At 30.4% G+C, this 15,868-nt stretch overlaps 1 protein-coding gene across 1 annotated transcript in view; it reads right to left on the reverse strand.

The window, feature by feature from the left end:
• The window catches only part of macrod2 (mono-ADP ribosylhydrolase 2), an 849,841-nt gene that overhangs the window by 192,784 nt on the left and 641,189 nt on the right, over positions 1-15,868 (reverse strand). Inside the window, exon 8 of the mRNA XM_073834923.1 lies at positions 4,660-4,733. Coding sequence (XP_073691024.1) covers positions 4,660-4,733 — 74 coding nt within the window. The remainder of the gene's footprint in view (positions 1-4,659; positions 4,734-15,868) is intronic.

Below are 15,868 nucleotides of genomic sequence, written 5' to 3' on the forward strand. Positions count from 1 at the left end.
CCATTCCCTCCTTCAGGGAATAAGGGTTACATAGGTAACGGAGACGTTCCCTTTCAGACGGTCACTCTCGACGTCATAGATCTCTCTAAGTGAGATCCCAATTTGTCGGTCATTACAGACATGCCGTCTCTGTTCCCTCTTTCAGGGAATGAGGGTTACATACATAACTGACACTTTTACTTTAGAATAGCAAAGCAAATTATTGCAGCTAAAAATGCAAGCGTTCAAGAATAATTCCGCCAAATAAAACAGTTGCAATGCCAATTTGCTACTCTAAACTAAAGCTCACAAAACTTATCCCCCCTCTGGGGTCTTCTGATTGGTCCATTGTTTTGGAACTGACATTGATGAGAGGGTTTAAAAGTTGAATTTCTTTTTAACTTGACATGGCATCTTAAAAACGGTAATTTGCGAGACGCTCCAAAAGACACAGGATGAGAGCACAATGGTCATATACATCCATCTAGTGTGTGCTTACATAGAAAAACAATGGCAAAGTACCACACTGGAATGGAAAAAACACATTTTGTGTAAACAGCCCCTTACTCTAGTAAGCTTAAAAGAATAGTCCATACAATGGAAGTCAATGGTCTTTAAAATATCTTTTGTCTTATATAGAAGAAAGAAACTCAGACAGGATTAGAAAGACATGAGGGTAAGTAAATGGTAATAGATTTTTAATTTTAGGATGAGCTATTCCTCCAACAGAAATAATATTACTGTGATAACATCTGCAACAATCAGCAGGGAACATCAAATAAAGAGCTTTAGGCAGCTGCCCTTTTACATAAATAATTTAGGAATCATTATAGAGGAGTTCTTATGCTCAGCTTTATCATTATGTTGAAATATCACCAGAACATTATCAGCATATCTCCCAGCGTATTTCACTGTAAAGCATCTTTAGGTATCATAACGATGGCCTAGTGATTCAACACACTGAGTCCATATATATCTGTATCTATCCACCTTTTTCTTTAAAGCGGAAGTAAGCCTATATATGTAAGACTTCCGGTTTAGTAGGGAAATAATGAGAGGAATAACAACATGCAGTAAATGGTAAAACTGTTTGCGCTACAAACCAGTGTGCTCATAATTAAGATAGTACATTAAAATAATATGGTAAGACACACAAATTTGCAATATCAAGCAGTTAAACAAACTGTTTTGTACAGCTAAAAATAGCTGGACGTGGATGAGACCAGAAGCCAGACCCATAAAATTTACAAATGGCTGAGCACACTCTTAAAGGAAGAAAAAGTTGGATGCAAGGTAAGAAAATCTCAGAAAAAAAGGTATTCATTAAGACACTAATTATTTGATCATCGTCTGAAACAATGAGCTAGATAAAGTGCCTAAATAAACTGGGTAACAGTTCTAAAGCTTTTAAAAGTTCTATTCCTAAAATAATGCAAAAAGCATGGGGAACATAAAATTAGAAAATATGTGGGAAAAGCAGTATCAGCAGGTGCAATTAAATCAAATTACAATACTTAGCCCTCACTTGCAAATTAAATAAATAAATAAGCAAAGTTAGCAAAGTTAGAAGTCAGTAAAAAGATCAGGTAACACTTGGGGGTGAAGACACGCTATCAGAACTGAACAATAAATCCCTCTTACGGCTCTTGCTGTGTTTTGTCCTCTCTGGCTAAATACTCTGTAATTAATCCTCACTTCCCTTCAGTTCACAATCATTCTGCAGGCTTTGCTTTGGCCTAACAATCACAATAAATTAAACTGCCCTCTGCTCCCGCAGGTAAAGGCCACTCAATAAAAGCAGCCCGGAAATCTGTTATGCAATCTATTCTGAGAAACCCGGAGGAACGAGAGCGACACCCACAAAGTTTTATTTGTTTGTATGCTTTTCTAAGCGAGAGTATGGGTTGTTCGTAGAACTACTCTATTTATATTCCTCCTGTATTAAGTACATCCTGATTAATGAATAAAGTTGCTTATTAATATCTTTCACTTATAGGAAACCCAAGATTTCCTGAGCATGTTAAATTGTGGCTTCTTTTTTTTTTCTTCCCCATATGCAAAGTGTTAGTACTGCAGCTGCTACACGTACTTCACACGCAGTCTGAAGTCTTAATTTAATTCTGATTATTGCAAATATAAGCTTACTTGGATTAAGATAATAGGGAAATACTGCTCACAAGGCAAATTCCTAACTGCAGTATCTTAATGGGGTCAGCAGATGGATTATAGCAGTATATAAACAAAGTCAGTGTCAGCATTACATGACTGAAAGTCTGAGATCTAGTGTGGAAAGCTTTAGTCAATTATTACGTTCATCATTTAGCATAAATATTTTATGTATTATAATAGAAAAATTATTACATTTTTACAGATAATTAGCCATACAGTATGTACACCCCTTTGGCAGCTGTGATGCCTGGTTACACAATTAAACTTGGTCTAGGTTTCTTTTTGAATTATTTGGATTATTGAGCACATCCTTATAGCTTTATTGACTGACTGGCAATTAAAGCTAGTACACAACAGAAAAATTAGTACACAGTTAAACGATGCTTTATAAAATAGCCAGTATGGTTCTATATCCTCTATGCATTAATTGTATATTGTTATTAAAATGTGTTTTTACAGAAGTCATTATTAAATGATAATGATAAGGATTTAGGCTGTTTCTGAACATTGTGCCTTGGAGGGCACTATAAGACATTTTCCCATTAAGGGAATAACAAAAATCTGGCGATACACTAGAGGTCAAAAGTTTTCATACACTTTGCAGAATCTGTAAAATGTTAATTATTCTACCAAAAGAAGAGGCATCACACAAAACGCTTGTTATTTTTTATTTATTACTGACCTAAATAAGATATTTTACCTAAAAGATATTTACATATAGTAAACAAGAGAAAATAATAGTTGAATGTATGAAATGACACTGTTCAAAAGTTTATTCACAACTGTGGTTTTCTTTTCTTGTTTGTTTTTTTGTTTAGTGGTAGTTGTTCATGAGCCCCTTGTTTGTTCTGAACAGTTAAACTGTTGGCTGTTCTTCAGAAAAATGCATTAAGAGTCAGGGGTGTAAACATTTGAACAGAATGAAGATTCTTATTTTTATATATTTATTATATATTTCTTATTTTGCCAAAATATTTTGTTTTTCATTTAGCACTGCCCTTCAGAAGTTACAGAAGACACTCACATGTTTCTCAGAAGACAAAGTAAGTAAAATTTACCTCAATCTTCAATTTCCAAAAGTTTTCACCCCCCAGCTCTTAATGCATTGTGTTTCCTTCTGGAGCATCAGTGAGCGTTTAACTCTTCTGTAATAGTTGCATACAAGTCCCTCAGTTGTCCTCAGTGTTAAAAGATGGATCCCAAAATCATTCAGTCAAAAATGCTGAAAAACCAAAGAATTTGTTGGACCTGAAGGATTTTTCTGAATAACAACAGGCAGTTTAACTGTTTAGGACAATGAACAGTATGTAAACTTTGAACTCATTTTTATAAATTCAACAATTATTTTCTCTCGTGGACTATGTAAATGTCTTTTATGTGAAATATCTTATTCAGGTCAGTACTGAATAAAAAACAGCATTTGCATTACATTTTGGTAAAATAATGAAGGTGTATGTAAACTTTTGACCTCAACTGTAAATGACAACAGTACATACTAATACATACTAATCTGTTACTTTATCCCTTAAAAAGACAGCATCCCTTGCAGTTATTTTATATTCCACTAGGGGTCTATAGACCCCTGTTGAAAAACTCTGTCATAGTAGCACTCACTTGTCATCATCAAAGTCAAATAACTCAAGAGCAAGCGCAACATTACAGTTTATGATTGCTGAGTGATTGAGTTATTGATCTTGCTCGTTCTAATAACAGGATGATTAACTGGTAGGTCAGCCGCTGTACTTCAGTTAATGTGAAGTTAAGGGGGATTTCATTTATCCACTTTTATGACTGTCAAAACAAATCACGTAATATGCTTTGTACAGCCAATCTGGTCTAAACATACTGAAGCAAAACACACTGATGTAAATAATCACAAATAAACCTGTCAAGTCAAACACTTAATTAGCACATCCACCTGTCAACATCACTACACATTCATGCGTTCAGTGTTTCAACGGCACTGTAATGACTTAATTGATTTACAAATTCATTTTGCTTATTTTATTCACACTTCCTCCCTAACTACATGCACTCAATAGGCAACACAATCCCATTTAAGAAGCCAACAGACCATGTAAGGACTTTACTCAAGCTGAAATGCTTTCAAATTCAAAGCGCAGCACAGATGATCAAGGCAGGTTGGTTTGAGATTTCACAAGGAATTTGTTGCCTTTGTTTAGACCTGATTTCTCTGATATAAGAATAGGCAGGTCATTAATGCTTTGCTAAAAAGTGCTCAACCTCAAAGCTGTGCATCCAAGTACAATCATATGTCTTTAGTAGTGGATAAACAGCTGGACGTGACACAGGAGAAGACAAACATGACAAATGAAGACAGGAGTTGCCACTTTATATTTTCCTCCTGGAAGAGCTGTAAGCTTTAATTGATTTTCCATCAGAGAAATGGACTGTGGATTCTGGTTCCAGCACTTCCTTTTCTTTTTTTTTTTTTTTACAAGCATTTCCTATTTTAAAAAATCTGCCCTTCAGACTTGAAGCAGCTCCTACCTTTTCTTGGTTGTCTAGGATCCATTCACGCACGGTCTTCAGGGCGATTTCTGCTGCCGGCTCATTGGGAAAACCTGTGGATAGGAAGGAGAAGGATTTAGCTTTGAATTCGTGCCATAGACTAGCATATGCACTCACACTTTAACACTTACGCAAACATCTCCATATGGCTGTTTGCTGCTCAACTCTCTCCACACTTTCAGCAGTTACTACAAACAACAGTCTGTTGAATATGCACACAAATCCAAATCCTCACTATTTGTTCATCCAAAAACGCCCACTTTTTTATTAAAGCAGCACCTCCGCTGTTATATAATTCACATGACTGTTTATACATACCCATCTTGTGTCTCAAAATGTGGTCTATTAGCTATATTTATCATGGGGTGCTTGCCAATTCCTTGTAGATTTACTGATCCATTAAGTAGCTTCGACATGATCATTTACACAGTTCTGCCATCTGTGGCAGGTGCCGGGGTCGTCACACCACCGTCTTGATGAGAAAGTAATGACACATTGACCGGTAAATGTAAGAGATGATGCCACTAACTGCCATATTAATCACCAGAGCCTGAGCCGAGATGGGAAAGCAGTCTTGGTGTTAACACAGCGTATCGATTGAGAAATAAATAGATTGGAGGAGATTAATATTTAATATCGCTGAAGGAGAGGAGGAATAGGAGGAGGAGGAGGCATCAAATATGTGCCTTTTCCATTTCGAAAAGGTAAGAACATTTAAAGAGAAAAATGTGTTCAAGTATTAAAAATCTGGGTTGTGTAAAATGAGTTCACTTAATTTGATTTTAATTCTCAATCTTAATTGCAAGATTGTGTTTGGAAAATATAATGCTAAAAATAATCGCAATATTCGATAAAATCTTACAAATATTTAAAATGAACAATTAATCCAAAAAGAAATAATCCAGGCAAGATGTTATAATATAACAGTTATATTAGTGTATATTTAAAAACATATGTAATGAAAAATATTGACATATAAACTACAGTTTGAAAGCTTGTGGTCAGCAAGACATTCATCCCATCCATTTATCCATTTATTTATTTATTTTCAGCAATGATACATCAAACTGATTATAAATTAAAATGAAAATGTTGCAATGTTACAACAATTAAATAAAGTAATGAATAAAAAATAAATATTATTATATATGATTAATAAATAAATATATAGAAATAATCCAGTTGATATAATATAAAAAGTATATTACTGTATATATAAAATATGTAAAAAATAAATAAATAATAATAATAATATTGGCATTATATTTAAACTACAGTTTAAAAGTTTGATCATCTATGTTGCTAAGAAAATTTAGCAATAAATAAATAAATAAAAATCAATACAAAATCCAGATATAATCCAGACAATATGTTATAAGATAAAAATTATATTACTGTATATATAACATATATATGTTATAAAAATATCAACATTATATATAAACTACAGTTTAAAAGTTTGGGGTCAGTAAGATTATTTAATTTATTTAGTTAGTTTGTTATTAATAACTACAATGAAGTAAAAACGAAAATGTTGCAATGTTACAATAAATAAATAAAATATTAAATAAAAAAATCCAGAAATATGTAATATATATGTAATTAAAACTACAGTTTAAAAATTTGTTTTTTTTTCCAGTAAATTTCAGCATTAAACTGATTATAAATTACAGTGAAAATGTTGCAATTTTACAAAAATAAATAAAAAAAAATCCAAAAATAATCCAGACAAGATGGTATAATGTCACAATTATATTAATGTATATATAAAATATATGTAATAAAAAATATTGAAATTATATATAAACTACAGTTGAAAAGTTTGGGGTCAGTGAGATTATTTATTTAGTTAATTAGTTAGTTAGCTATTAATATTTATTTAGAATGATGCATTAAACTAAGTTACAATGAAAATGTTGCAATGTTAGAAAAATATTTAAAAATATTGGTAATACAAATTTTGTTCAAAAGTTTGGGGGTCAGTAAGATTTATTCAGCAAAGATGCATTAAACTGTCTGTAAGTTGCAAAACAATGATGGAATGTTACAAAAATAATAAATAAATAAAATAAATGCTATTCTTTTGAACTTTTCATTCTTGTATTGCAATTGTAATAATATTTCACAATATTACTGTTTAAGTTTTTTTTTTTTTTACTGATGATTTAAACAGCTTCAGTGTGCATAAGAAACTATTTTCAAAAACATTTATAAATCTTACTGACCCTAAACTTTTGAAATTGTGTGTATATGTCTTTTTTTTATTTTTATAGAAATGTAATGTATGCAATTTATGCATACAAAAATGAACTAGTCAGGATGCTATAATCTAAAAATGAAACTGGGACCAAAAAGCACCCATTTCGTACAAATGACCCATCTGTTACTCAGCGAGTGGTGGCACTGACCCTGGAGGTCCACCTCAGCTCTCAGACACCAGGGTGATAGGAGACGTAATTAACACACGGCTGAGGAGATGTTTTCACTATCTGTTTCACCTCTCTATCTCCTCAGCAGCCTGACACTGCGCTCTCCGTGTCTCCTGACGTCCTGTCTGGGCCTTTCAACACCAAATAATTTGGGGATCCGTTGGAAGTGAGGGAGTCTCACACCAGCCCTATCCTGTCAGTCTCTAGCTCTCTCTCCTTCTGAGAGGCAGAATCACTGACTGATTTCTTCTGCTGGCTAGATGCCATCAGACCTGAACTTTGGGTCAAGAATGTGCGTGAGAAACCGATAAAACCTATTATCTCTCTCGAGAATAATCCCCATCCATAATAATATCAACACAAGCACATTTTTTGGCTCCTTTTCACAGTAAACAAAATACAGAGAAACAGATGAAATTACTATTTACAAACAAATGCTCGACGCCGACGCTTCCCTGGCTCTTCAGGTAACCCGGAAAATAGCGGTTTTAGATTAATGTTTTATTCATATTGATTTGAAAATGACCAAAACTGTTTGTGGGGTTGAAATACTTAAAAAGATTACTAGAGATTTAGGCAGGATCAGTGGCTCTGGACAAATGCAAGATTTGACAAATTCACAGGCAGTAAATGATTCAGTTACAACTGGTGCTCAATTATTAATCATGGTTCTTCTTATTATAGGTTTGTTGTGGAAACAGAATTCTTTTAAGAACAGAAAGTTCAAAAGAACAGCATAATTGTTATATTATAAAAGTCTTTACGTCACTTTTGACCAATTTAATGCATCTTTATTTTTTTAAATAAAATCTTACCACAGACGTTTGAATGATATTGTCCAACAGTTCACACAAAAATATCAAGATTGATAATAAGAACCAAATCAGCATATTAGAATGATTTCTGAAGGATCATGTGACATTGAAAACGGGAGTAATGATGCTGAAAATTCAGCTTTGCATCACAGGAATGCATTAAACTGTTTATAAGTTGCAATAAAAATGTGGAATGTTACAAAAATAATAACAATAAATAAAATAAATGCTATTTTTTTGAATTGTTACATTCATTAAAGAATCCTCAAAAAAGTATCATACGTTTCCAGAAAAAATATGCTAATTACAGAATTCATGTGACACTGAAAACTGGAGTAATGATACTGAAACTTCAGCTTTACATCACAGGAATAAATTCCATTTTAAATTCTATTAAAAAAGAAAGCAGTTATTTTAAATAGTACTAATTTTTCACAATATTACTGTTTCTGTTTAATACTTCTATTTTTGATCCGTAATGTAGCCTTGGAGAGCATTAGAGACTTTTTAGAGAAACAAAATCTTAATTATTCCAAACACACGCTACTAGTCAAAAGTTTTTGAACAGTAAGATTTTTCATGTTTCGTAAAGAAGTCTCTTCTCACCAAGCCATTCATTTGATCCAAAGTACAGCAAAAACAGTAATAGTTACTATTTTTAATATTTAAAATAACTGTTTTCTATTTTAATAATTGTTAAAACATAATTTATTCATGTGATTTCAAAGCTGAATTTATAATGTCACAAAAGCTTCTTTTTTTCAGATAAATTCTGGTCTATTCATCAAAGAATCCTGAAAATAGGTAACCCGGAAAATAGAGGTTTTAGATTAATGTTTTATTCATATTGATTTGAAAATGACCAAAACTGTTTGTGGGGTTGAAATACTCAAAAAGATTACTAGAGATTTAGGCAGGATCAGTGGCTCTGGACAAATGCAAGATTTGACAAATTCACAGGCAGTAAATGATTCAGTTATAACTGGTGCTCAATTATTAATCATGGTTCTTCTCATTATAGGTTTGTTGTGGAAACAGAATTCTTTTAAGAACAGAAAGTTCAAAAGAACAGCATAATTGTTTCTTGAACAGCAAATAAGCATATTAGAATGATTGAATTTTTTTTTTTTTTTTTTTTTTTTGCTTGTATATTGTATATTTTGTAAAGTGACCTTGGGTTCTTGACACTATAAAAATAAAACATATTATTAGTATTATTTGTATTATTGTTATTATTGTTATTTGTATTATTATTCTGAGGGGTCATGTGACACTGAAGACTGGTGTAATGGTGCTAAAAATTCAGCTTTGAAATCAGGAATAAATAATGTTTTAAAAAATATAGAAATCAGTTTTTTTAAATAGTAAAAATATTTTAAAATGTTACTGTTTTTGCTGTACCTTGGCTCAAGTAAATGCAGGATTGGTGAGCAAAAGAGACTTATTTAAAAAACATTCAGAATCTTACTGTTCAAAAACTTTTGACTGGTAGTGTATGTATTAGAATAATTAAGATTTTGTTTTTCTAAAAAGTCTCTAAAAATGCTCTCCAAGGCTAAATTACAGATCAAAAATAGAAAAAATAAACAGAAAGAGTAATATTGTGAAATATTAGTACACTTAATTTTTTAATACAATTGAATTTAATCCTGTGATGTAAAGCTGAAGTCTTCAGTGTCACATGATCCTTCAGAAATCATTCTAATATGCTGATTTGCTGTTCAAGAAACATTTGTAATTATTAATAAAATCCATATATATAGTTGAGTTGGATTCTTTGATGAACAGAAAGATCCAAAGACCAGACTTGATCTGAAAACAAAAAGCTTTTGTAACATTTTAAACTATACAATTCAAAAGTGATGACAAAGACATTTATGATGTTACAAAAGATTTCTATTTCAGATAAATGCTGTTCTTTTGAACTTTCTATTCATCAAAGAAACCTGAAAACGTTCTACTTAGCCTGTCTCAACATAATAATAACATTAAATGTTTTTGAGCAGCAAATCAGAATATTAGAATGATTTCCGAAGGATCGTGTGACTGAAGTAATGATGCTAAAAATTCAGCTTTGAAATCACAGGAAAAAAAATACATTTTCAAATATATTCAAATAGAAAACCGTTATTTTAAATAGTAAAAACATTTTAAAATGTTACTGTTTTTGCTGTACTCTGAATCAAATAAATGCAGGCTTGGTGTGCAGAAGAGACTTGTTAAAAAACTTTTGACTGGTAATGTAAATTTAAAATGACATTTATAATTATATAACTGACATGAGTAAAGTTTGTTCACCCAAAGGGAAATTTCTAAGCTTTAGGCTAAACAAATGAAAAGAAAACAAAGCGTTGCTTGGCCCTATTAAAAATGCTATGAACTTTAACTGTTTACTGCATAAACACTCACAGACATGTTGCTCACATGTCCCTATGAGACAATGCTGATACATATCACAATGTCTTAAGGCCAGAAAACATGGCAAGAGACCTCTAGACTCATGTTCAAATCACAACTTCAGTGTATTTCTGTTTTAATGTAAACTGATGTGCTTCACAGGCATTAATTATACAGAAAGAAGAAGAGAAGAGAAAGTGAACGAGAGAGGACCACAGAGGTCATTGAGAGTCGTGTTATGTCTGTCTGTAGAGATATAGACAGGCTCACTAGAGGTCAGAGCTAACCGAGTTAACAGTCAAAACTCACTGAGAGGTTCCTCTGATCAAACGGCTCTCTTCAGACTGCTTAACATTTTCCATACATGTCTGAGAATTGCCCTCTCCACGCAAACATCACCGATCAATCTCAAACTACAAGGATTTTTCTTTTCACTGGATACACATCAAATCATCGGATTCAGGAGTTTTCGTGGGTCGAAAATGCGACTATGCACGCTGTAGTGGATACTCCGAAAACAAACATTTGAGAGATGCAGTCAAGTATAAACCTTATGCATAGCAATCACGAAAAATGCACAAAAGAGCTGTGAGATTTAAAACATCTCAGCATGTGCAATCAAATAATCATAAGGAAACCTTACATGACTTTATATTTAAAAGCGCAGAATAAATATTCTCTTTTCTCACAGTGAGAGGACTAAAAAGTGCTATTCATTTCTTTATTTTTTAAAAACTTTTAAGGAAAAAATGAATTACTGAGTCTGTCTTTGAGTGACCAAATATAAATAATATACAATGTAAATACAATCTTTTTTGCTTGGTGAAGGCTCACCCTGAATGCAGTGCTACATATACATACGCAAGGAAAAACAACTAAATAATTCAGTTGTCATAGGGACAAAAATATATTTCGCCATAAATATAATGCAAAATACAGTTTCATGGTCACAATGAAATATTTCTCAAAAAGATTTGTTGTCAGCTGATGGATGCCCACCAGTGTATGGGCTGCTGATGAGGGCTCCGGGGATTTCTTTTACTTCACAAGAGTGGGAGAAAGACTCTACAGTGCACTATATAGGGTGTCAGCATTTCGTGGTGCTGTCCAAATTCTTAGTGAACAATTTCATTCCATATATAGTTCACTGTTGTGTACTCATAATCCAATCTGATTTATAGTGCACAACACACTTTAACTGGTTACCCATAAAGCAATGCAAAGAAGTCTGCCAAATGGCAAAGGAAAACTCAAAACTTGCATCAACTGAAAAATAAAATAAAATAAAATAAAATAAAATAAAATAAAATAAAATAAAATAAAATAAAATAAAATAAAATAAAATAAAATAAAAACAAGTTTGACTTTGTCTAGTTAATTATATTTTTAACAACAAATTGCATGGAGAGGAAATTATCGTTCAGTGGATGATTCCTATTTTCTGTTATTGTTTGAAGGTGCCGCATTCATCTTTATCTAATCAAATTAAATCATTTCATTCCCTACTCTATTAGTGCTTTTTGGAAGAATGAGGATTTCATGTGTGCTTCATTAAAAGAAGATCTGATATTTCTTTATAAAAGCCATAATCAATTCATTTACTTCTTTAAAGTAATAAAACGGTTACAGAATGAAAACATTATAAAATACAAATTTCATAAATTTGTATGTATTTTATTTCTTTTTTCTTTTGTGTATTAAATACAAATAAATAAATACATAAATAAAATGTTTATTTTTAATTATTTTAGTATGATTATTTTAATGATTGTAAACATTACTGTAACATTGTCAATTTTTTTGCATAATATATAAAATTAAATATTATTATTTAAAATATTTAAAAAATAAATTAATTTAAAAAATGAGAATGAGACTCCTATTAAAATAATGAGAAAGTAACAAGAATTGGAAAATTAATTAACCTAAAAATAATGTAAAAAATAAAAATTAAAGGCAAAAATGAAACAAACAAAAAATAAATAAATGAATGAATGAATTGGGTAAAATGGGTAAAAAAAATTAAAGGCAAAAATTAAACAAACAGAAAATAAATAAATAAATAAATAAATAAATAAATAAATAATGATTATTTTAAATGATTGATTATTTTTAATGATTATTCTCATTACTGTAACATTGTAATTTTTGCACAGTATATATAATAATATATTTATCTTTTTTAATAGAATGAGTACGAGACAATAATGAGAAAGTAATGAGAATTGGGTAAAATTGATTAATCTGAAAATAATGTGAAAAATAAAAATTAAAGGCAAAAATAAAACAAACAGAATAAATAAATAAATAATGAGATAACTAAAAGTAATTAACCTGAAAATAATGCAAAGAATTAAAATTAAAGGCAGAAATGAAATAAACTGTAAATGAATGAATAAAAATAAATAAATAAATAGAATTAAATAACCTGAAAATAATGTGAAAAATAAAAATGAAAGGCAAAAATGAAACAAACAGAAAATAAATAAATAAAACATGCATAAATAAATACATACATGAATATATAATGTTTATTTTTAATGATTTTAGCATGATTGTTTTTAATAATTACCTAATGATCCAATGATATCCAATGATTATCTAATGATTATTGTAACATTGTAATTTTTTGTATAATATACATTATATACTAATCTTTTTTTTTTAATATAACTCGTATAAAAAATATTAATTAATAAAAAAATTTATTAAACTAAAAGCTAACTTAAAGCAAATAAATAAATAAAGGGAAAAATGAAACAAATAAAAAATAGACCAACATTCATTCATACATTCATTGATTAATTGTCTCAACAGTTATTTTCTTTATGCCAAATTTTACTCTATATAGTTCTTTTTTCTTTTCTTTTTTTGTGGTAAAATATAACCTGCAAACCTCTTTATGGGATTCACCTTATTACTAATTAAACAAATAAATTAATAAAATTATAGATAAAAACTAATTATAGATCTGTAACTTTACAATTCCCAAGCAACATTATAACTTTACATTCATAACGAAAGTGCTTCGTATCATTGACTAAAATAAATAAAAATAAAATAAGTTTGACTTTGCCTAGTTAATTATATTTTTAACAAATTGCATGAAGAGGAAATTATAGTTCATAATAGTGGATCATTCCTATTTTCTGTTATTGTCTGAAGGTGCCATATTCATCTTTATCTAATCAAATCAAATCATTTCATTCCCTGCTCTATTACTGCTTTATGGAAGCATGAGGATTTTATGTGTGCTTCATTAAAGAAAGATCTGATATATCTCTATAAAAGCCATAATCAACTAATTAACTTTTTTAAAGTAATAAAATGGTTACAGAATGAAAACATCATGAAATACAAATTTTAATGACAGTCATTGTGCTTTGAGAAAAACAATCTGAACCCATCTAAAATGCCTAACTTTACAGGTACGAATGCATCGACCAACATACAGAACAGCAAGCTGTTTTTCCTCAAGTCAAGTCATATTTATACGGAACTGTGTTTGAATGGACACTGGTAGAAGCTACTAAATAATTAACATGAAAAACTTTTGCACCAAAGAATAAACTGAAAGCAGCTGAGCCAGAACCGCAGGAACTGGAAAGACTGAGGAACTTTGAAATGGTCATGATTTGCCTGATGGGTGAGAAAGTGATGGAGGTGACGTCCAACCAAATCATTATGACATGTGTCCAACTGGACCCGTGGGTACAGGACTCATAAAAATGTAAGAAGCTGAATGTGTCAGCTAGTGGATGAAGGTTCAGACCGACACATGTTGTCTTGGTGGATGTTCAGAGAAATATACAGTACTGCAGAAGACTAGCAACAGATTTTAAAGAATAATGCTGGTGTATATCGGGGGAAAAAAACACAGGAAGATGTGACCCACATCTAAAATGGATAGAGACACACATATAGATGACCAAACCCGGCCTGTCAGGGTGTGACCTTGAAAAGTCATATGTATTGGTGGTGACATTTTTGTCCCACATGCTAAAATTATCACCTAACATTTAGTTTTCACTAAACCATGTCACACACACAAACCACCGCAACATTTTCTACTGTGATTCTGTTGTTTTCCAATGTGACAACGACCCTCCCACTACATCTGGGCCTAACAACATGCATAATTAATATTACTTTTTGTGTTTTTCATGCAAAAGTGTATGTTCAACTGCAAATGGTTACATAAAAATTCAATAATTATAATTATTTTCATTATTATTTTGCATTTTGACATTTTGAGAACCAGTAATTACATATTACGCCAAAATTATCTGATTATTTTTAATGATTATCCACATTATTGTAACAGTAATTTTTTTGTGTAAAATATTTATAATTATATTAATCTTTTTTTAATAGAATGAGAATGAGACTCGTATCAGAATAATGAGAAAGTAATGAGAATTTGGTAAACATAGTTAACCTGAAAACAATGTGGAAAATTAAAATTAAAGGCAAAAATTAAACAGAAAATAAATAAATAAATAAATGAGATAAGTAAAATTAATTAGCCTGAAAATAATGTGAAACATACAGACAGAAAATAAATAAATAAATAAATAAATGAGATAAGTAAAATTAATTAGCCTGAAAATAATGTGAAACATACAGACAGAAAATAAATAAATAAATAATGAGATAAGTAAAATTAATTAACCTGATAATAATGTGAAACATTAAAATTAAAGGCAAAAATTAAACAAACAAAAAAGAAAGAAAGAAAGTAGTAAAATGAATTAACCTGAAAATAATGCAAAAAAATAGACAGAAAATACATAAACAAATAAATAATGAGATAAGTAAAATTAATTAACCTGAAAATAATGTGAAAAATAAAAATTAAAGGCAAAAATTAAACAAACAAAAAAAGACAGAAAGACAGAAAGAAAGAAAGAAAGAAAGAAAGAAAGAAAGAAAGAAAGAAGAAAAAGGAATTAACCTGAAAATAATGCAACAAAAAAAAATACAAACAGAAAATAAATAAATAATGAGATCAGTCAAATTAATTAACCTGAAAATAATGTGAAATAAACAGACAAAATAAATAAATAAATAAATAAATATTGAGATAAATCAAATTAATTAACTTTAACGGCAAAAATTAAACAAACAAACATAAAGAAAGAAAGAAAGAAAGAAAGAAAGAAAGAAAGAAATAGAGAAAGAAATAGGTAAGTAAGAGATAGATAAGTAAAATTAATGGCAGAAATGAAAATAAATACATAAAATATATATTTTGCAGAGCTGATTTTGACAAGGTAAAAAGGTGTTTTTTAAATTTTTTTAAAATTTTAACCAAAGTATATTATAGACTTTTCATTAAGACCCTAAAGAATCATATGAACTTGTGGAAAATGGCATCCGATGACCCCTTTAAAACAGTCTAATGTGGTCTGTAGTTGTCCACCAAACCATTTTCCACAGGCCAGGATGGTCTGGTTTTATGGTTTTAGAACAGTTTTGTCAGCTGTTCAACATGGGAGACCAGTTAAACCCAGTTTAAATCAGCAGCTAAGGCAAGCAAACCACTTT

This window comes from Garra rufa, chromosome 2 (assembly GCF_049309525.1).
Source record: "Garra rufa chromosome 2, GarRuf1.0, whole genome shotgun sequence".
NCBI classification, from domain to species: Eukaryota; Metazoa; Chordata; class Actinopteri; order Cypriniformes; family Cyprinidae; genus Garra; species Garra rufa.